Source organism: Dasypus novemcinctus, chromosome 23, assembly GCF_030445035.2.
Source record: "Dasypus novemcinctus isolate mDasNov1 chromosome 23, mDasNov1.1.hap2, whole genome shotgun sequence".
Taxonomy (NCBI): Eukaryota; Metazoa; Chordata; class Mammalia; order Cingulata; family Dasypodidae; genus Dasypus; species Dasypus novemcinctus.
Genome location: NC_080695.1, coordinates 37,877,847 through 37,900,755, shown reverse-complemented (window position 1 = coordinate 37,900,755; position 22,909 = coordinate 37,877,847). Strand labels below are relative to the sequence as shown.

The window sequence follows — 22,909 nt, the reverse complement described above, 5'->3', positions numbered from 1 at the left end:
AGTATGGGCCATGATGTGAACCAATGTATATGAGGTGCAGAGGTGCCCAAAGATGTACTTACCAAATCCAATGGATGTGTCATGATGATGGGAACGAGTGTTGTTGGGGGGGCGGAGAGGGGGGGTGGGGGGGTGGGGTTGAATGGGACCTCACATATATATTTTTAATGTAATATTATTACAAAGTCAATAAAAAATAAAAAAATTAAAAAAAAAAAAAAAAAAAAGGATGCTGAGAAATAACACCACTGCCGTATGTGTGCTTAAGAAAAGCAAATATTTGTAAGAGTCATTTCAAGTCTGCTACAGGGTCCAACATATTAAGAAAACAGCTAGGAGACCTTGGACTAGAGTGACTCAACTGGCCTGGGAACCGATTCAGAAGCCAAATCATCTCATACCAGCTGCCAGCCCGCCGCCAGGGCATGACTCCCACATAGGAGCCACTTGCTGAGGCTGGGGGAACCAGTCAGCTTGAGGAGCAGAGCTCAATCCCTCCTCAGCCCTCCTAAAGCAGATCTCCCCCTCTCCTCCACAGGACATATTTGGCAATTTCTGGAAACATTTTGGTTGTCTTGACTGGAAAGAGGGGTGCTACTGGCATCTAGTGGGTAGAGGCCAAGCATGCTGCTAAACAGCCTCCTCTGTGCCAAGGAGCCTATAGGATGTACACACTGACCCTACAGTACAGCTGTCTTTTGGTTCAGCATGTGCTGGAAACTCACTGAGACACACTATGGGAAGCAGGAAGGAGCTCAGTCCTCCAGCAGCCCGCAGTATTTCAACATATTGCAGCCAGGATCTCTCCAGAACCCCAAGGGAGGCATCAAAGGGAGACTGGAAGGAGGACAGGACAGGACGCAACACCCGGGAGAAGATCCAGGCAGAAGGAAGAAAGGGAATTATTGAACTTTAACTAAGCTATTGCCTCCCTGGCAGCTCTATAGGGGCTAAAGCCCAGAGCCCAAGAGGAAGGAGTGTTGCTTGTAGCAGCCACAACCTATAGTGTCCACAAAGAGGGAACTGGTTACATAGATTCTAATGCACCCATTCGACAGGGCTGCACCCACGCGATGGGGCGTTCGCTTAACAAGAGTCAGCCAGCGCTGTGAAACAATGACCAAAACAGCCTATTAAGGGAAGCAGATGTGGCTCAAGCAACTGGGCTCCCATCTACCATATAGGAGGTCCAAGATTCGATACCCAGGGCCTCCTGACGAAGGCAAGCTGGCCTGTGTGGTGAGCTGGCCCACGTGGAGTGCTACCCTATGCAGGAGTGCTGCTCTGTGCAGGAGTGCTGAGCCACACAGAGAGCTGGCACAGCAAGATGATGCAACAAGAGGAGACACAGAGGAGAGATAATGCGAGACATTGCAGATCAGGGAGCTGAGGTGGTGCAAGAGAATGATCACCTCTCTCCCACTCCAGAGGGTCCCAGGATCTGTTCTTGGATCTGCCTGATGAGAATACAAGCTGACACAGAAGAGTTCACAGTGAATGGACACAGTGAGCAGACAGTGGAGGGAGGGAGGAGAAATAAATCTTTAAAAAAAAAAAAAAAAAAAGGAAAAGTAGCAGAACTGAATGCACAGAAGACTGCCATCTGGCTTCTGGAAAGAACTTCCCGATGTTCCTTTGGGGAACCACCCCTCCTCCATTCTAGGTGGGAGTTTCTCTGGGATCTGACCACTCCCCTCCCCTCTGATTCTTGGACTGGGCACTACCCACTCACCCCTAGGTCGGCCAATCATTGCACTATTACATCCCCTGGGCCATCTAGACTGAATCCAAGATGGACATACAAGCCAAAGCTGCACCAACAGGAAGGAAAACTGACTTTTGCTGAAATTAATAGGGAAAAGAAATCACTTCTGTTGGGATTGCAGTGGGGGTGGGGGTGAGACAGGCCAAAGTAGAGAAAATTTAAGAAATAAATCTCAGTAATATTGGGTACCTCCTGGGTTGAGCTGGCCTACCCCTGCCCTGGGGACCTTTTTCTTTCTTTCCTTTTTTTTTTTTTGTGCCAGTATGGAGTTAGTCTTCTGTCACTTGCAACTAAAAGACTAAAGATAATAGCTAATACTTATGGGCACTCACTAAGTGCTCTACACATGTAAACTCCTTGGAGCCTCAGGACACCCTGAGAGGAAGGTCAGAATACCGTTCCTGTCGCCAAGACCTGCCAGGGCCCTGAGACCACCGTTCCTCAGCCCCCACCGAGATTTCCTTCCTTCCCAGTCCTGCCTAGATCCATGGTGCACCCTCAGCTACATCTGTCCTGGCCATAACATCCACCCCTCGCCACCCCACCCCTGGCCCTTCTCAGTACCTGCTCCATTACCCTCCCATTCCCAGCAAATCTGGTTTAAAGCACAGTTCACCTTCTCTGCTCCTAGCCCCTGCCGAAAACAAGTCACACAACCACCAAGTCTACCAAAACACATTTCTGATGATTGAGCAACACCTCTCTAAGGTAGATTCCGCCCCACTCCCCGCCCCACCTCCTCCACAGGACACTTTTGGCAATGTCTGGAAATATTTTGGTTGCCTTGACTGGTGAGAGGGGTGCTACTGTCATCTGGTGGGCAGAGGCGAAGGATGCCGCTAAACGTCCTACAATGCACAGGACAGTCCCCTACAACGAAGAATTATCAGACCCCAAATGTCAACAGTGCAGGGATTGAGAAACCCTGAGTGTGCCCAGGTGGGCTTCGTACCAGTGGGTCCGACCTTCCCACCCTTCTCAAGTTCCCTATTCCACCTGTCTCTAACCCTCAGCAGGCAGCCTGAGACGTGGTGACGGGCCCTGACCACCTTATTTGCGAGTGCAATCATCTTTATCACCGTCCCCCAACAGCAGAAATCCTTCCTCTTTGTGTTCTGCTCTGGCGCTCACTTCCTCTGGTACTTTTAAGCCCTTCTCCCAGGGCCCTTGACCTGAAAGCCTTAGGGGGCTCCCATATTCCTCCACTCCTGAATTCCTCTAGCTACCCTCTCTCCTTCCTGTCACATTCCAGCACCATGGGCCAAAAGGCTGAAGCCATGGCTGCATCCTTGTCACAAATCTGTCTGCACCATACAGATTTTAGCCTTTGAAATAGTTGCCGATGTTCAAAAACTCAGCAGACTTCACATAAAAATGCAGGTTTCCAGGCCTCCCCAAAAAAACTGCAAGATCTAGCAACTATGGGCCCACATCACCCAAAAGAAGCCCAAGAACCCCCTCCTTTGGGCAGGGCACAAATCGGCTGGAGGCAGTCGCAGGTCCAGGCACTCCAGCTCCTCACCACCTGGGTCAGCTGCTGCTGCTTCTCTTCCCCAACTCACCTCACCGCTGGTTTCTGCAACTCCATCCAGCCTAAGCCTACCACTCTCCATTACTTCCCAACTCAACCTGACTCCAGGTCCACCACCTAGCTCAAAGATATCTCATTAAGAATCTTTTAGTTGCCAAATTCAGAGTTCTCTTTTCCTTCCTCCTCCTCCTCCATCTTTTGGAAGTAAAAGCACCAGCCACACCCCTCCATCGTAACCTGGGGTTGCCCTCTCTCCCAGCTCTCCCCCTGCTGGGCCTTTAGTCTTCAGGCTGCTCTTCTTGTCTGCCGCTTAAATGTTGGGGTTCCCCCATGCTCCATCTCCAAACCTCTGCCCCTGGACTCACACTCTCCCTGGACAAGCTCAATGCTGACGGACTGGTGACCCCAACCCCTCCAAGCTGAACCTCCAGATCTTAACCTATCCAGGGACGAGCAACTACCTGGAGGACGTCTCTTTTTGACTGTGCCACAAGCACCTCAAGCTCCACAACCCAATGGCCCTCTGCTAAATCAGCACCTCCTCACAGGTGAGGAAGTGGTCACCAATCAGTTACCTGAGCCTGAAACCTGGGATCCACCCTCTCTGCCTCCATCCCAAGGAACCAGGGCCCTTGACTCCGCCACTCATCATGTCTAGGAGGCAGCCCCTCCTCTCCATCCCCACACCTGTGCTACTGCAGCCCCCACACACTACCAAAATACCATTTTTTCCTACCCTCCCTGCCTGAAGTCCCACCCTCCCTAAATCCAGCTCCCACGAGCTGGCTGGCTGAGATGCTTCTAACAGGTGTACTTGATCACAGATTCTTCCCTGAAAACTCCCCACTAGGCCCCCACCACAGGATACGAATTCCTTGCTACACCATACAAAACCCTTGAAGATCCTGTCCCAACCAGCCGTGTTTCTATATTTTTTAGCCGTGTTTCTATATTTTTTGCTCTTTAGGCTTTGAACTCCAGAAATACTCGTCTCCTTTTGGTTCCCAAAATGCTCCACTCTCTTGTCTACCACCTTTGGCATTTTCCCCTGCCTAGAATGCCAGTGCCTCCGTCGTCCACTTCAATGCTACCTGAGCTGTGACATTTCCCAGGTAAACAAACCAACTCCTACAATCACACGTTGAACAGATTCCCACCCCCACCCCAATTCCAGTTAATTTTAAGACGCTGTGACTGCCTGCCGGTATCCACTGAAAAAAATGCCTGAGCACAAGGATCCCGTGTGAAGCATGTGGACTCCCCGCTCTTAGCACTGAGCCCGACCCACCACTAAGAACAATGCCAGAGGCATCTATTCTTCATACTCCCGGAACCTCAATGCCTCACTGGTGAAAAGGGAACAAAAGCCCCTAACACCCAAGAATGGGCGAGTGGCTTACTGGGGATAAAAGACAGAGGAGGCCGGGCCAGAGTAAACATCCACAAAAGCTAAAAATGGGTTGTTAACTGACGTTAAAGGCCGCGGCCGGACCGAGCTCCTTCTCAGCCCCCAGTAGACTGCAAGAGGCTGCGCTTGCACCACTGCGTCTCAAGTCGAAACGTCCCCATCTCTACACGGAGGTCACTAGAGAGGCGATGTCGCTGAATCGAAACGAGGACGAAGGACGGTGGAAAAGCTTTTAGCATAAAGCCTGGCACAAAAGAAAAGCTCAGCACACGCCGATCATTCTGGCGGCTAAAAACGATTACGCGTTGCAACTAAAAAGGCTGGGGGGTCAGTGGGGGAGGGGTGCAGAGCGCGCAGCCCAGGCCCCGAAGGGTGGCCCCGCCCCGCCCCCCGGCCGCGGGACGCCCCCCGAGGCCGCCCGCCCGGCTGCTCCGGAAGAAAGAGCCGGGGAGGCGGGAAGCGAGGCCTCACGTGCCGCGCTCCGCCCGTGCCGAGGGCCGGCCCCGCTACTCACTGAGCCACAGCTCCAGCGCCGCCGCTGGCGCCGGGGGCCCCTCGGCGGGCTCGGCCCCGGCCCCCGCCGCCACCACCGTCGCCGCCATCGGCCCAGCCCCGCCGCGGTGGCCGCCGCCGCCGCCGCCTGGCGCGCTCCCCGGCTGCCGACGCGGCAGACGCAGGTCGGCCCGTGGCGGGGCGGGGCCAAGATCGGCCCCGCCCACCTCCCCCGGCCGGAGGCGGGGCCCTTCCCGCGCGGAGATCCTCCCACCCTAACCCTGCTCGCCGCTGCGCTGTCTTCAAGACCAAGTGCAAGGTCACAGCTAATGAAAATAACGTCGCTAGGCCTGCGCCTTTTCTTCCTTCAGGAGGAGACTTGTCAGGTGAAATACAGGGTGGCCAGGTAAATTTGAATTTCAGCTAAACGATGAATACATTTTTTTAAAAGAGTGTCCTACTAAAAGAATTATTCGTGGTTCAGCTGAATTCAAATTTAATTTTGAATTAAATTTGAAATTCAAAAATAATTTTTATTTGCTAAATCTGTCAGCCCTATTCAGGGCGGTCTTCCCCTGACCATCCTCTCCAAATTGACCCTCCCGCCTCTCCCCACACTCTCCTGTATTTTCTCCATAACATGTTACACCATCAACGTATTAGATATAAACTTGCTCAGTTTGTGAAAGGACAATTTCCAAAAAAGATTGTCATGACTCTCATACAGATATAAAAGGAACCCGTGTCAACAATTTTATATAAGTCATCAAGTAAATGAGGAAACCATGTGGAAGTCAAAGGAGTGCAAATTTATATGGAATAAAGACACCTTAAAATGAGTGTGCAAATGGACACAAAAGTGGCTCTTCCACCCACAGAGAGGGCTGTCCCACCAATGCACAGAATTAATTTACATGACTAAAGACAAGAACTTTTTTGCATTTCTATCAGTTATTTACAACATGTAGAGTTGGGAAGCATCTTCCGGGCAAAGGCTAGCAACTTAGAAGGGTGCCTTGTCTAGAAAAGGTAGTTTTCCATTGAAGCACAAACTCTTCCCTACAGTCCATAACCTGTGTCACCCCGCTAGCACACAAGCATGAACTTTGCTTTGTACACCTTAATGTTCCCAGGACCTAGAACAGTGCCTGGCCTACCAGTAGGAGCTCAATAAATATTTGCTGAAAGGACACATAAACAGTGGAAGCAGTAAGAGGTGGCTATTGGACTTTCGGTCCTATCCCTACCCCAAATAAATACACAATCTGAGTAGACAGTGAAGCAGGATAGTAAGATAGGCAATCAATAGACAGATCTGGAACCTGGCAAGAAGTCCATGTGGACATCAATACCCCCAAGATGACTGCTGGAAGACCCTCCCCAAGATTCTGCCATTGAAAACAAGGCTTCCTCTGGAAGCCAGGAGAAGCCTCAGATATTCCTCAATGACTTTATCATTGGGCCCTCATGGGGGACTGATGGGGGGGCGGTAATCAATCAAAACGGTAAACAGCTGGAACTCCTCCCCTGCCAAATGGGTGGAATACTTAATGGTTCAAAAAGCAGGTGCAAAGCCTGAATGCTCTCTCCAGCCTTTGGTCCCCTGTTCCTACCTTCTGAACTCTCCTCTCACCGTTTTTCTTCTGCCAGAATGGCCATGCAAGTAAAACCTGGACATTTATAATCTATAAGGGGGATTATAGTCTGTAAATCAGCCCTCTTTATCACTTTTCAGCCCTTTCCTCTCTACCTGAGACCCATGATCTGTTATTTTCTCTCATTTCTCGTCCCTCCCTGCCTGAATAAATTACTGGCCTAACTCACTCAACATACTCTTAAAATTCATTTCTGCAGCATAGTCAAGAACCTAGACAAAATCCGGTAACATATTTGGCGAGCCATACCAGAAGCTTATTGGTGAGTGAAACTATGGCCTACAACCTGTTTAATACCTTCCTTTGGTTCCCCATTTTATTTTATTTATTTTTTCTTTTTCTTAAAGATTTCATTTATTTCTTTTCCCCCCTTCCTCTCCTCCTACTCTGCTGTTTTTGCTGTCTGTGTTGACTTCTCTTCTCATTTTCTCTCCTCTAGGATTCACTGGGATTCAATCCTGGAGACCTCTGATAGGGAGAGAGGTTCACTGTCAATTGCGCCACCCCAGTTCCTGGTTTCTGCTGTGCTTCACCTTGACTCTCCCCTTGTCTCTCTTTTAATGTGTCATCATCTTGCTGCGTGACCCATTTGCCTGGGGCACTGGCTTGCCACTCAGGCACACTTTCTCTTCTTTTTCACCAAGAGGCTCCAGGGATCGAACCCAGGTCCTCCCATATGGTAGGCAGAAGCTCTGTCACTCAAGTCACATCCGCTTCCCTGGTTCTCCATTTTAAACAGGTTTGCCTGTGAGCCCCCACAGGATGTAATCCTGAGAAGGAAGAGGCTGGGGCACCGGAATTCTTCACGTCGGCACTGCATGCCCAGACTTGTTAGATCTGACCCCAGTCAGGAGGGCTGGGGCACAGGTAGGAGCTCACGGCATTCTTTCCATCCCTTTTAGCAGGCCTTGGCTCTGCCCTCAGGGCCGGTGATCATTGTCCTCTCCCACCCTCTCCCCTAGGGGGTGTGTGGCAGTGACCGGAGAGCTGGGCCTTCGTGGATCCATGCCTTCGCAGGCTGCTTTTCTAGGAGGAGCAGGGTCACAGCCAAGATGGATGCCGTGGGAGTTCTCTTCCCCAAGTGGGTCACAGGCCAGGACACCCTTGCATAATTAACTTTTACCAACAGTTTTACCTTCCTACTTCTTGCTACTAAATCTCTCTTTACAGGTTGTGTTAGAATGCTTTGGAATGTCTTAAAAAATGTGAAACTGGGAAAATGTCTTTTTAAATTTTATTTATTTATTTTTATTTCTCTCCACCCCCATCCCCCCCACCCCAGGGGAAAATGTCTTTGCTGGCAAGGAAGTGATTGCCTCAGGACTCCAAGGCCTGTTAGCTAGAACAATTGATCTCTAATCACTTAATAATGTCCTTTTCACTGCCTGTCTAGGTCTAACTGGGAATCTCTTCGACAGTAAAGTCATAAAACTAGGACAGCTTTAAGGACCTTTGTAAGAATAGGAAGGAGCAATATTTGGCTTGGCATCTTCAGGTTGAAATCTGTTTGACCTGTCTCCCAAGTCCAGAACGGCCACAGGAATGCCCAGCAGCAGAGTCTCTGATTCCCGGGATGGCAAGAAAGAGAGAAGTAACTCTGCACAGGTTCTATGGTCATGGCAGATGGCTCTGGAGTTCAATGCCTTGTCAGTGGGCCCACTTTGACATTTATATTCCTAAGTGTGATGGAGTTGGACTCATATGTGACCTTTCTACACATGCCTCTTCCGTCACTTTTACTGAAGCTGTGGTTGGCACTGGGATTGGTGTATACTCAGGAGACTTCAATCTCTGGACTGTTCATGTGCCAGCTGGGCCCTGAGCCTCAGCAGAGTTGCAACTCCTACCCTCCGGTTCACTGGATACACCCAGGTCAGCTAACAGGGAGGTGAAGATGGTCAACCAGCACACCTGGGAACTGAGAGTGCCTACAACTGCAAGCAGGAGAATTGCATCCATCAACCATGTAGGATTTAAGCCCCCTCTCAATTTAGAGGTGGAGTGGACATCACCATCCCAGGGTCCACAGGATGGAGGAATAAAATATGGTTTAGAGTGGACTTACTGGTATTCTACTATAGAACTATTATGACTCTAGCAATGGAAGAAACTGTATCATTGATGTGGTGACAGTGGCCATAGTGATGTGGGTTATGGGTGGGAGGCTCTTTGTCTCTTCAAGATAACCTAAGCTGTTTGACTTGTGGGTGTGGAATGGTAAGAGGCTGCAGTCCTGCCCTTAGTGACAATGGCAATGACTCCAGTCCCAGGAAACAGTTTAACAATGCAAGGGCTATAAACTTTTAAGTATTTAGGGGAAATGCAAACAAAATATGCTAAAAGCTTATCTAGAATGTCTGGAGTCCATGCTAAAAGCTTACCTAAGATGTGGAAGATATATATGCTAATTGAAGCCTATTGAGAACTGAAACAAAGGGACCATTTGGCCTTTCCTCTCTGTATAAAAGACATTTGAAAATCTTGTTCAGGGCTCGGGATTCAACAAGAAAGCTCCCGAGTCCGGCCGGCCAGCGTCAATAAACCATTTTTCCTTCTCAAAATCATTCCTGAGTCATGGCCTCTCTATACGCAAATAATCGAACCTCTCTCAAATTCTACAACAATAGGAGTTGCTGAAGGCAGGAGAGGGAAGAAGAGATGTGATGTAGGGGCATTTTCGGGACTTGGAGTTGCCCTAAATGATATTGTAAGGACAGATGCTGGACATTATATATCCTGCCATAACCCCCTGAATGTGCTGGGGGAGAGTGTAAACTACAATGTAAACTATTATCCATGTGGTGCAGTAGTGCTCCAAAATGTATTCACCAAATGCAATGAATATGCCACAATGATGAAAGACGTTGTTGATGCTAGAGGAGTGCGGGGGTGGAGGGTGGGGTATATGGGAACCTCATATTTTTTAATGTAATATTTTTTTGTGATCTATGTATCTTTTTTAAAAAAAGACAAAAAATTTAAAAAGTGGGAAAAAAATAAATGATCCTGTGATAACCTGGGGGGGGAGGGGGGAGGGAAAGTAACTCTGAATGTCCCCCAAGACTTGAAGGCTTGGGCACTTCAATTCAGAGAACAGCTAAACATTTCCTGAGATTTAACTAAGGAACATCTCTTTGGGTAACAGTGCAGTCAATCTCGAACCCTGGAATGTAGGGGTACCAAGAACCAGAGCAGTAAACTCTGAATGCTCCCCATTCCTTGGGCCCTTCCATTCAGAGGGCAGCCAAATATCCCCTGAGGCAGATGTCTCAGGCGCTTTGATTTGGGGTAACTACTCAAAATGTCTCCCACCAATTCAGCTTGGGTGCTTTGATCTGATCTCTGGAAATCAGATATCCCCCAAGATCTAGGTCACCCATGGGGATACCTGTAGGCCACAGGCTCTGAAAATTGAAATTCTCAGGATGCTGAGAACAGAGCATCAGCTCCAAATTATGTGGAGTGGTGAATGTTTCAGTCAGATTAGGACTCTGGGACGCCAGACCAGTCGACTAAAAAGTGCATCTTCATTCTTCCTAGAATAATGGGTGCAGCCTCTAGCATACCAGCCAATTCCCCATAGAATTGTCTTCTCAATAATCAGGAAATTCTGCCTACTGCTGGTCTAAATGGCCACAGTATAGCCAAGAGCAGCCTCTGTATGAAACCCTGAATCCAAGTTAAACCAGTGTAAGAAAAGAGAACAGATAGATCTGAGGCACAGAAACCTCATGCTGTGTCTCCTTAGAGAAATGAGGAACCATACCTCAAACTTTTCATAACTCTCTTTTAGAAACAGCCTTCTTAGTTTAAACTCAGTTGTGCCTATAAAAGGTGTGAATAGAGATCAAGATCCAGACCAGTTACTAAACCTCTCCTGGAAAATAAGAAACCTCATGTGCCCTCAGTTAAGATTAAAGAGTTCCTAGAAATGCTAAAGGTGCAAACTTTTTCTGTTTGGGAAGTGGAATTGGCTCAATGAATAGAGCATCCACCGACCACATGGGAGGGCCAGGGTTCAAACCCAGGGCCTCCTGACCCATGTAGTAAGCTGGCCCATGCGCAGTGCTGATGTGTGCAAGGAGTGCTGGCCCATGCAGGGATGTCCCCCACATAGGGGAGCCCCACGTGCAAGGAGTGCATCCCGCAAGGAGAGCCACCCATGTGAAAAAAGCACAGCCTGCCCAGGAGTGGGGCTGCAAACATGGAGTGCTGACTCAGCAAGATGATGTAACAAAAAGAGACACAGATTCTTGGTGCCACTGACAAGAATGCAAGTGGACACAGAAAAACACACAGCAAATGGACACAGAGAGCAGACACTGGGGGTGGGGAAGGGGAGAGAAATACATTTTTTATAAAAATCTTTAAAAAAATAAAATTCTTCTGTTTTAATCTGTGCTTAACTTCGTGTTCAACTTTGAAATCTGTGTTTAACTTTGACAGTTTGCTTGTTTCTAGGAAATCAGATTTGGGGTTCACCTGTTACAAATTGGATAACGGTGAAAAGTAACCTAAAAATGAGTCTTTAAATGTCAATACTGTCTTGCTAGTGGATTTAGTGTATAAATCACAAGTGGAATTATTTCAATTGCTAGAAAAGCAGAGAAACTTTGCAAAGCTGTTACTAATAAAATTCTTATGGCTTAGTTAATAAAGGTACACAATTCACCTTAAAGTAAAAACTTACTAGAAACTGTAACTAAGAGTACCTGCTAATTAACATCTTCATGGTAAAAGTGTAGAAATAAGCAAAGTACTCAAAAGTTCATTTGATATGTTATACATTGCATTGGAAGTGTTTAAAAGGTATATAAAAATCAAGAGATAAACTTCAGCATTTTCATACTCTCTTGTGCATTCAAAGCAGGCCTTCAATACACTGCAGGTTGCCTCTCCATTTGACTTATAGGGAATCAATAGACGGATCTGGAACCTGGCAAGAAGTCCATGTGGACATCAATACCCCCAAGATGGCTGCTGAAAGACCCTCCACAAGATTCTGCCATTGAGAACAAATCTTCTTCCGGAAGCCAGGAGAAGCCATGGATATTCCCCAAGGACTTTATCATTGGGCCCTCATGGGGAACTGATGGGTGGGTAATCAACCAAACCTTAAACATCTGGAACTCCTTCCCTGTCATTAGCAAAGAGGTAGAATAATTAATGGTTCAAAAAAGCAGGTACAAGGTCTGAATGCTTGTGAAGAGATCAAAGCAGCTGAGCCTGGAAAGAAGTGAGCCCCAGAGAGAGAGAGACAAGCCTTACACCAGCCTATAGCTGAGATTGGAAGAAGCTGGAACCATGGAACCTTAAGACGAAAGAGGAAGGCTGAACCTTCCATCTTGTGTCAACACATGGCCAACGACTTTGGGTGAGAAAGTACCTCATTTAGTACCTTGTGTAGAACTCTTTAAGACCTTATAACGGTAAGCTTCTACCCCAAATAAATACCCTTTATAAAACCAACAGAGTCCTGGTACTTTGCATCAGCATTCCTTTGGCTGACTAATACACTCCCCAATTAGGCTGACAAAATGGATTTTAAAAATGAGCATCCATATGCTGCTTGCAGGAATCTCACCTTAGACACAAACAGCTGAAAGTGAAAGGTTGGAAAAAGGATATGTGAAAGGTTGGAAAATGGTACTCGAGGCAAATAGTAACTGTGGGAAACAAAGGCATGTTGTTTCCATGGAAGCAAGTTACTTCCTTGACCACCAAGTCATGCTGTTTCCTTAGCTATACATGCAGGTCATAAATCTAGCAAGGAGATGTGTACAGTCAAGTGGAACGAGGACTAGGTAGAATGGGACAACCTGGGCAACAAGATTTATAGGTATGTTTTCTCAATAATATAATAGAACATTGAAATTTTGTACTTTGATATATAATCGTAGATTTTGATCCATTGTGTTACACAAGTTGAGGTAATGGGAATAGTTAGCTAGGATAGTTGCTGGTTCTCATGTTTATTTGGGGTATATAAAGAAGCCCCTAAGATTAATAAACTTGTTTGATGAGCTTGAGGCTTCAATGCTCTCAGATCTCCTGATCCCAATCTCTCTTTGTCTTTCATTCCTGATACCCTTCAGGTCCGTGACTCTGACAAGTAACCAAAAAAGAGCAGGGGTAGCTATACTAATATCAGGCAAAAACGACTTTCTTTTTTTATTTTATTTTATTTTAAAGATTTATTTTTATTTATTTCTCTCCCCTTCCCATCCCATGTTCATTCACTGTGTTCTGCATCTGCTTGTATTATCCAGTGGCACTGGGAAACTGCATCTCTTTTTTGTTGTGTCATCTTGTTGCATCAGCTCGCTGTGTGTGTGGTGCCACTCCAGGCAGGCTGCGCTTTTTTCACATGGGGCGGCTCTCCTTACGGGGCACACTCCTTGCATGTGGGGCTCCCCTATGCAGGGGTGCCCCTGCATGGCAGGGCACTCCTTGCATGGAACAGCACTGCACATGGGCCAGCTTACTACACAGGTCAGGAGGCCCTGGGGATCGAACCCTGGACCCTCCATATGGTAGGCAGACATTCTATCAGTTGAGCCATGTCTGCTTCCCAAAACTGACTTTAAATGCAAAAAATTTAAGAGATACAGAAGGCCATTATATATTAATAAATGGGACAATCCACCAGGAAGAAATAATAGTTATAAATATCTGTGCACCTAACCAGAGTGCCCCAAAATACATGAGGTAAACTGGCAAAACTGAAGGGTAAGATAGACATCTCTACAATCATAGCTGGAGATTTCAAGACACCATGGACATCATTAGATAGAACAACTAGACAAAAGATCAACAAGGAAACAGAGAACTTGAACAAATAATAAATGAGCTAAACCTAACAAACATATACTCTGTATATTGCACCCAAACTCAAGGGATTATACCTTCTTCTCAAGTCCCATGGATCTTTCTCCAGGACAGGCCATGTGTTAGGTCACAAAGCTAAACAACACACTCCTAAATAAGCAGAAGATCAAAGAAGAAATCACAAGTAAGGTCAGTATATATAGTGAGATGAATGAAAGTGAGAACACAACTTATTAAAGTTTATGGAAGAGTGAAGGCAGTCTGGAGAGGAAAATTTATAGCCCTAAATGCCTATACTAAAAAAGAAGAAAGAACTAAAATCAAATCTCCAATTGAACAACTGGAAAACTAGAAAAAAGAACAACAAAACTTTCCCAAAGCAAAGAGAAGGAAAGAAATAATAAAGACTAGAGCAGAAAGAAATGAAATTGAGAACAAAAAAACCAATAGAGAAAATCAACAAAACCAAAAGCTGGTTCTTTGAGAAAATCAATAAAATTGACAAATCCCTAGCTAAACTAACAAAGAAAAAAATGAAACAAGATGCAATAAAATCAGGCATGAAAGGGGCAAAGTTATGACTGATCCCACAGAAAAAAAAGGATCAGAAGAGAATATTATGAGAAATTATATGCCAACAAACTAGACAACCTAAGTGAAATGGATAAATTCCTAGAAATTCCAACCTACACTGATGCTGCAAGAACTACAAGAACTTGACAAAGCAATCACATTTAAAGAGATTGAATTAGTCATCAAAATCTCCCAACAGGTGGTGGACTTGGCTCAGTGGATAGGGTGTCCGTCTATTACTAACATATGTTAATAATACAAAATGTTAATATCAGGGAAGCAGATTTGGCTCAATGGATAAAGCATCTGCCTACCACGTGGGAGGTCCAGGGTTCAAACACAGGGCCTCATGACTCATGTGATGAGCTGGTCCAAGTGCAGTGCTGATGCGTGCAAGGAGTGCACTCCGTAAGGGGAGCCACCCACTGTGAAAAACCTGCAGCCTGCCCAGGAGTGGCGCCACACACATGGAGAGCTGATGCAGCAAGATGACGCAACAAAAAGAGACACGGATTCCTGGTGCTGCTGGCAAGAATACAAATGGACACAGAAGAGCACACAGTGAATAGACAAAGAGAGCAGATATCTGGGGGGGTGGGGGGGGCAAGAAAGAGGAGAGAAATAAATCTTTAAAAAAATAAAAATAAAGTATAACTTGCTATACTGTAAAAAATGTTAATATCAGCCAAAAAACATGCTAAGTGAAAGAAAGCAGATATAAAGTACTACATATTGCATGATTCCATTTATATAAAATGTAAATATAAGTCAATTTATAAAGATGAAATTTGATTAGTGGTTATGTAGGGATGGGGAAGAACTGCTAAGGGGTGTGGCGTTTTTCTTTTTGGAATAATGAAATTGTTCTAAAATTTTTTGGGGATGATGAATGCACAACATTGTGATTAGACTAAAAGCCATTGATTATACACTTTGGATCAATGATCTGTTATGTGAAGATATCTCAATAAAACAATAAATAATTGTGCAAGACTAGCCAGAAATAGTGGCTATGTACAGCAGGGGAAACAGAAAGACTGAGAGGTGAAGAATTTTCTTGTTTGTCTGTTGGTTTTTGTTTATTATTATTGAAACACTGAAAATGCTCTAATAATGATTGAAGTGATGAATGCACAACTCTGTGATTATACGAAATACTACTGGTTGTACACTTTGGATGAATTGTATGCATTACTAATATGTATCAAGAAAACTGATTTGTTAAAAAATAAAAGTTAAAAAAGAATAAAAGTGTTCACAAACCACACACAAAAAGATATCAATAATAAAAATTTGTTAAAACAAAAAACAAACAGAAAACCCTGTTTTAATCCAATGTTTACCTAGCTGGCTTTTGTTGCTATTCAAGAGTTTCTTGGATCCTGGCTTATACAGTTCCAGATGAACATAATCATTATCTACTGACAGTCACTATCTCCTCTCTTTGTTTACATCCTGTAAAAGCCCTAAGCACTTTAGAGAGACAGATCTGAGTTTGTTCCTTCGCTTCTGTCTCCCTACCGGCTGCGGTGTACTCAACCTCTTTCTCTCACTGAAACCCTGGTGTCATAGAATTCATTCTTGTGTGCATCAGGCAGCGAGTCCACTTTGTCCAGCAACACTTTCATGGTCCAAAACACAGCCTCATGGGGTTTGTCTGTCCTGTAGCCTCTTTAGCTCCTCTGGTACTGTGCCTGACACAGGGGAGTTTTCCCTCAGTACAAGTGTCTCCCTCCACCATCCATTCCAGACTCCCCCTCCAGTGCTGGTCCAGCCCTGCCTGCCAGAGTTTCCCTTGCTTTCCTTTTCCCTCATTATGTTGCTTGTATGGCCTGTGAGTCTTTCACTCCTTTCTGAATGATGAGTTTTCAAAGGCAGGGGCTGTGTTTTACTCATTGAATTTCTGGAGCTGAGCAGGAGCAAAATAATTATTAATTAAACTGGACTCCTCTGGCATTCCCTCCCTAGCTCAAAGCACTAGACATGAGCTAATTGTACCCCAGTTCCCTCTTTCATGACTACGTGCCTGTGCTTGTTCTGTTCCCTCAGTCTGGATTGATCTCTCGAACTACCTCGGGGTGGGATTGCCAGATTTAACAAAAATACAGGATACCCAGTTAAACTTTAATTTCAGATAAGCAATGGATTCTTTGTGTTAAGTACATCCAAATATGGAACAAATGCTGCCAGCATGTTCCAAATATGGGCCATATTCATGCTAAAAAATTGTTATCTGAAATCCAAATTTATCTGGGTATCCTGTATTTTATCTAGCAACCCAAAGGGTTTCCTCCTTCTTAAGAAAGCCTTGCCCACCCTGCTTCTCCCTACCCAAGGATACCCAAATCCCTGGATCACTTCACTGGCCTCTTCCCCCACCTCTATCCTAGTATTATAATTGTTCGTCTTCTAGGAGACTGAGTTCTCATTGACGGAGGAGTCTTATCTTTTTTTTTTTAATTTTTAAAAGTTTAACAAATACCAAAACACACATACACACAACCCCCCACCCCAACAAAATTACATAATAAATAAGTTTATCAAATATCTTTGGACTGACCATCCACAATTAATCAGCCTTGTTTTATTCCTCTACGCACCCCAGGCCTTGCACAGGGCCTGGCAAACAGTAGGTATTTGCCAAATGAATGAATGAAGCCTGGATTGGATGGACTCAGCCAAGAGGGTTCTCTAGAAAGTGAGGGTCTCCTCCTCTTAGCTGAGCTGGCCTACATATTCAGGATGGAGAAGGGGTAAGAAAGTAAGGGGGAGGATAGCGGGGCCTCTGGTCCAGAGGGAAAGGCTGTGATTCCAACATTTTGGCCGGTTCTGAAGCATAAGTTGGAGATGCCCAGGGAATTTGCATAAACCTAACAAGTCTAAGTCAAACTTTTACTGCTCTTTTTTAAATAAAAAAAGAAAAACCCTGTCAGGTTTATCTTCATATCATGTGATTCACTAAAATAGGAACCACAAGTGATGTGAAGTTCCTGAACATTGCAAAGTTCCTGATGTGAAGTTCCTGAACGTAGTGACTTTGGTGGGGCCAGCATCTGTGCACTTGACTGACCATCCTGTCTAGTCTGACATGTGTCTGTGCTTTCATTCAATAAATATTTTTTAAAAAATTAATTTATTTTATTTCTCCCCCCTGCCCCAGTTGTCCGTTCTCTGTGTCTATTTGCTGCGGCGTCTTCTTTGTCCGCTTCTGTTGTCAGCGGCACGGGAAATCTGTGCTTCTTTTTGTTCCATCATCTTGCTGTGTCAGCTCTCCGTGTGTGTGGTGCCATTCCTGGGCAGGCTGCACTTTCTATCCTGCTGGGCCGCTCTCCTTAGGGGCACACTCCTTGCATGTGGGGCTCCTCTACGCAGGGGACACCCCTGCGTGGCATGGCACTCCTTGCGTGCATCAGCACCGCTCGTGGCCCAGCTCCATACGGGTCAAGGAGGCCCGGGGTTTGAACCACGGACCTCCCATGTAGTAGATGGATGCCCTAACTACTGGGCCAAGCCCGCTTCCCTCAATAAATATTACGCACCAGCTACCCTATGGGCAGGTACCATTCTCAGCGCTGGGGGGACATCAGTGAACCAGAAAAATGAAGTGCCTGTACTCATGGATTTTATAATTTTTGGCACTAACAAGTAACTAAAGACTCACATGATTTTTACCAAGTAAGTTACAATCGTGTGCTATGGAAGAGAACAGGGTGCTGACATAAGGAGAGGGACAGGAGCCCAGAGGTTTTTCTGAGGAGCTGAAGATAAAGATGGCAAAGGAGGGGAGAGAGGGATGGACAAGAGTATTCCAGTTAGAGGACTAGATGAAGGCAGAAAAGAAGATGATATATCCAAGGACATCAAGAAGGCCAGGGTGGCTGGAGACAGAGACCAAGAGGGATGAGTGGAGCAGGAATTAGTGAAGTGCACTAGAATGATAGGCCATGCTGAGCAAACACTGCTTTATCATGGCCATGACCTCCCTGGGATCTCATTTTCTCATCCTATCCATGATCATCAACCCCTTCTGTGGCCCAGTCTTGCTCTAATCTTTCTTTAGCACGGCTGCCAGAATAAGCTTTCGAGAAAACATGAATCTGATCCTGTCACTTCCCTGCTTAAAGCGTTTCCATGGCTCCACACCTTCCACCTTAGGAAGACCCAACTCCTTGTCTTCTCCTCTTGAACCTCTATCTTATTCTGGTATCCACCACTCCCTAACCTGGCCATATATCTCAGAGAAGAGCTGACTGTTCCCACCTCTAGCTCCAGGAGTGACCCTGACTTATCTGTAGGAACTCCTGCTTCCCTTGCCATGACACAGTAATGGGTTCAAGAAAAGGGAAGTCTGCAGTGTGACAAGTTTTCTTGCGCGCACGAGGGAGCCACACTCTCTCCCACTAGATATGGAGGAGGAAGTGCTGAGAGCCTGAGTGCCTTGGGCAGCCCCTTGGGAGTCAGGGAGAATGAACCCAAGATTGTTGCAGATGCTGCGCCCAGTGGAGCAGAGAAATGGAGAGGCTCTGGGTTCTCACTGAGGCCGCAGGCACCTAATTAACCCTGGAGTCTGCCTTACCCTTGGGATAATAAATCTCCTTGTATAAGCCACTTTGAATCTGGATTTTGTTACTTCTATCACTTGGCGTTCTGATATTCAAACCTGGCAAAGAACAGCTTTTTGGATGATCTGGCCTCTGCTCATTTCTCAGCCTTGTCTTCTACCACTGCCTCAGCTCCAACCCTTCACTCCAGCCATGCCCAGCTTTGTGAAGTTCTCTTTTTTATCCTGCTGCTTGGAATACCCTTCAAACCTGTCTATGTGGTAAACTCCAACTCATCTCTCAGAACCCAGTTTCAAGGTTGTTTTGTCTGTGAAGCCTGCTGACTCTCCGGAGTGGGAATCAAAAGCTTCCCTCTCTGGATCTTCCTATTATGCAGAGTCCTCATTTTCCAAGAATTCATCATCCTGGTCCCGGGGAAGATAGGAAAAAGAAAGAAAAGTCACCACAAGACAAAAATATTAAACGATGAATAGACAACGTTAAATTTTAGTCCCCACTAAAATATCCCTCTACTTCGAACCACTTCACTTCAAAATCTTTGCAAAGGTCATTCTCTCCCAGAGAGCTGGCTTCAGTGTAAATCTTGCAAAAGAGGTAAGATTTCCCAGAGTGAATCTGAGTGATGCCGGGGAAACTGTTGGAATCTGGCAGAGTTAGACTAGACCAGCTGCTGATCGACACTTCAGAAGAAACTGATTTGACTATCAACGGGCTAAGAGAAGCCCCTTAGGAAGACTGGTGAAGCCCTCAAATAGTTTTTCAGGAGCTCTTTACAGATTCCCTATTATAGGTAATGTGCCAGGTGCTATGGTTTTAACCAATAAGAAACTTTCTGCCTGCCTTAATCTTATCACATTCTTTTGAGTAAGATAAATAGTAAATATGTGCAAGTACACCATTTAATTTTACATAGTAGTATTACGAAGAAAAAAATGTAGCAGCATTAAAGGCAATCTAAATGGGATTCCAGATTCGACTATAGTTTTCTGGAAAGCACACTCTGTTACCACCATCAGACAAAAACACTGAGGAGAGGAACTGCTCTCCCCGCTCACTAGATTGGGCCAACTGCAGCCGTGTTCGTATTACGTGACTGTATTACTAGCCACTGTTGATTGGACCAGGGGTGGACACCTGACCCAAAACAGGCCAGATTCTATCCTGGGAATTTGAACTTGATTTGCACTGATAGTAGTTATATGGTGATTTAGAAGAGAAATGATTCAGCCCTAGGCCTGAGGTAGTTGTTGGTCAAGTGCAGAGATGGAGAAAAAGCCACGCTACATAACCAGACGTCAATAGACAGCAAAGGTAGATGTGAGAAACTGCAATTTCAGAGACAGAGAGTGGCAGCTTTGGGTCCTAATAGGTTTCCAGGTACAGATGCTAGTCTCTGAGGTCCAGCTAAGAGTCTGTCAGAGTTCAATAAATTCTTTTCTTGGTTTAGGTTAGTATGAATGGGTTTCTTGCTCTTTACCACTGTGCTTTACTGACTCTCAAAAAAACACTGGGAGTGGACTTGAGGTTATTTAAAATATGTGAAGTCTCTTCCTACACTCCTACTGGTCCCAAGCAAAATCTCCAATTCAATATATGCATGCTGCTTTCTAGACAGCTTCTTCCAACAGAGGAAGAGGCAGGAGCTTCATCAACTTACCAATAAATATCATCCGCTCTGTTAAAACGTTCCCATTCCCTGACTGCCAGCCACGGAGCCTCCTGTAACCATTTTTTTTTTTTTTTGCAGAGTTTAATCCATTAACATTAAATGTTGTTACTGTAAAGGCAGTGCTTACTTTAGCCATTTTTTCTTCAGGCTTATATATGTCATATTTTATCCTTTTAGTTATTCTTCCTAAACAAATTTTAAGTCCCCATAGTCACATATGGCTAGTGGCTTCTGTAATGGACTGTGGAGATACAGAACATTATCCTCATTGTAGAAAATACCACTTGGCATGTTGATCTTGATCATGCATATTTCTTCTATTTTATCCATTTACAAATGATTTATTTGACTTATTGGACTTACTCCACTCAGCTAACATGGAGTTGAAGAAGGTCAACCACCACAACATGGAGCCTAGAGTGTCTACAACTAGAAGCGGGAGGAGTGCATCCAGTACCCATGTGCAATCTAAGCCCTCACTTGACATAGGTGTGCAATGGACACAACCAATCCAATGTCCACAGAGAAAATGTGGAATGGGTGTGGGAACGGTAGCCATGGGGGCTGCTGGGTGTGGGGAACAGGAGGAAGAGATGAGATGTGGAGGTGTTTTCGGGACGTGGAGTTGTCCTGGATAGTGCTTCACGGACAATTACGGGACACTGTAGATCCCCCCAGGGCCCACTGGATGGAACGTGAGAGAGTCTGGGCTATGATGTGGACCATTGACTATGGGGTGCAGTGATGCTCAGAGATGAACTTACCAGGTGCAATGGATGTATCACGATGATGGGAGAGAGTGTTGCTGTGGGGGGAGTGGGGGGCGGGGGCGGTGGGGTTGAATGGGACCTCATATATATTTTTTAATGTAATTAAAAATAATAATAATAAATATTTTTAAAAAAAAAGAAACAAATGATTTATATTTTGTTCCTATTACTTCCCTCTAATGTCTTTCTTCAAATGATGTTTTATTTCTTTTAGTTTCTAAAGATATGGTTTCTATCATTTAATTATTTATTTTAATTAACGTAAGTATTTCTCACAATATAAGGCCTAGAAATTTCCTGGGAATATTGGTTAGGTTTGTGACTTTGGCAATTTTATGTAATATATTCAAATATATTATTTTTCAGAGTACATTTTTTATTTGTACCAAGATTATTTACAAGTTTCCCCCCTTAATTTTCAGTTTATAGATTTATATTTTCTGATTGTTATTTTTTTCTGGTTTGATTTCCCTTTTTTTAAACTTATTTTTAAAGAAGTTTCAGACTATAGAAAAAGTTACATAAAAAATATAGGGGACTGGGAGTGAAGGCGGCTCAAGCCATTGGGTGCCTCCCTCCCACATGGGAGATCCTGGGTTCGGCTCCTGGTGCCTCCTAAAAAGACAACGAGCACACAGTGAACAGACACAGAGAGCAGACAGCGAGCGCAAAACAGGATGGGGGGGAGGGAAGCGGACTTGGCCTAGTGGATAGGGGGTCTGCCTACCACATGGGAGGCCCCTGATTCAAACCCCGGGTCTCCTTAACCCGTGTGGAGCTGGCCCATGCACAGTGCTGACGCACACAAGGAGTGCCGTGCCACACGGGGGTGTCCCCTGTGTAGGGGAGCCCCACGGGCAAGAGGCATGCCCCGTAAGGAGAGCCGCCCAGTGTGAAAGAAAGTGCAGCCTGCTCAAGAATGGTGCCGCACTCGGAGAGCTGACGCAGCAAGATGACGCAACAGAGACACAGATTCCTGTCCGCTGACAACAGAAGCCGACAAAGAACACCCAGCAAATGGACACAGAGAACAGACAACTGGTGGGGGAAGAAGGGGAGAGAAATAAATAAAAAATGAATCTGTAAAAAAAACACACAAAAAACGTCGTGGGGAGGGGATGAATCTTAAAAAGAAAAAAAAATATATATATAGGTCTCCCATATACCCCACTCCTCCCCCTTCATAACCATTCTTGATATCTTAGCAGCAGAGGCTCTGGTGACAGTAGAAAAGAGCCAAGCTTGGACTCTGGGTTGCCATAGTCCTGAGTTTAAATCCTGCCTCTGCCTCATACTATATAACCTGGGAAAAACTACTTAGCTTTTCTGAGCCTCAGTTTGTCTATCTCAGAGGCATAATAGAAATAGCTCTCAGAGGATTGTGAAGATTTAGTGAGATGATGGATTAAAGTGTTTACCAGCATAATAAATCACAAGTATTGTTATTATTCCTGTGTCCCTTTCCATGGTTGATACCTGTTGCCTGGAAAAATAGACAATAGTTCTGTACCTCTTCTTCTGGAAGAAGCCCTTGGCTCTTCTTGGGCACAATTTTTCCTGCATTGGATATAATCCCTGTAGAACTACCTATTCCTGCTAAGGAATGCTAACATGACCTCAGCTAGCCCAATCAGACACTCTGTCCTTAGAATGTGA

General features: G+C 45.4%; 1 protein-coding gene and 1 long non-coding RNA gene across 3 annotated transcripts in view; one reads left to right on the top strand and one right to left on the bottom strand.

Moving 5' to 3' along the window:
- Positions 1 to 5,366, bottom strand: part of GGA2 (golgi associated, gamma adaptin ear containing, ARF binding protein 2) — a 47,605-nt gene extending 42,239 nt beyond the window's left edge. Inside the window, exon 1 of one of the 2 annotated variants that reach the window (XM_004453793.5) lies at positions 5,219 to 5,366. In XM_004453793.5, coding sequence (XP_004453850.1) covers positions 5,219 to 5,306 — 88 coding nt within the window. In that variant the 5' untranslated portion in view covers positions 5,307 to 5,366. Of the gene's footprint in view, positions 1 to 4,768; positions 5,112 to 5,218 lie in introns of those variants that run through there. The other variant, XM_071211245.1, reaches the window with a different exon arrangement.
- Positions 5,367 to 6,386: 1,020 nt separating this feature from the next.
- On the top strand, positions 6,387 to 9,415 carry LOC131275674 (uncharacterized). Its single transcript, XR_009183136.2, has 2 exons — positions 6,387 to 7,113; positions 8,245 to 9,415. It is a non-coding gene; the product is annotated as an uncharacterized lncRNA (long non-coding RNA).
- Positions 9,416 to 22,909: the final 13,494 nt, after the last annotated feature.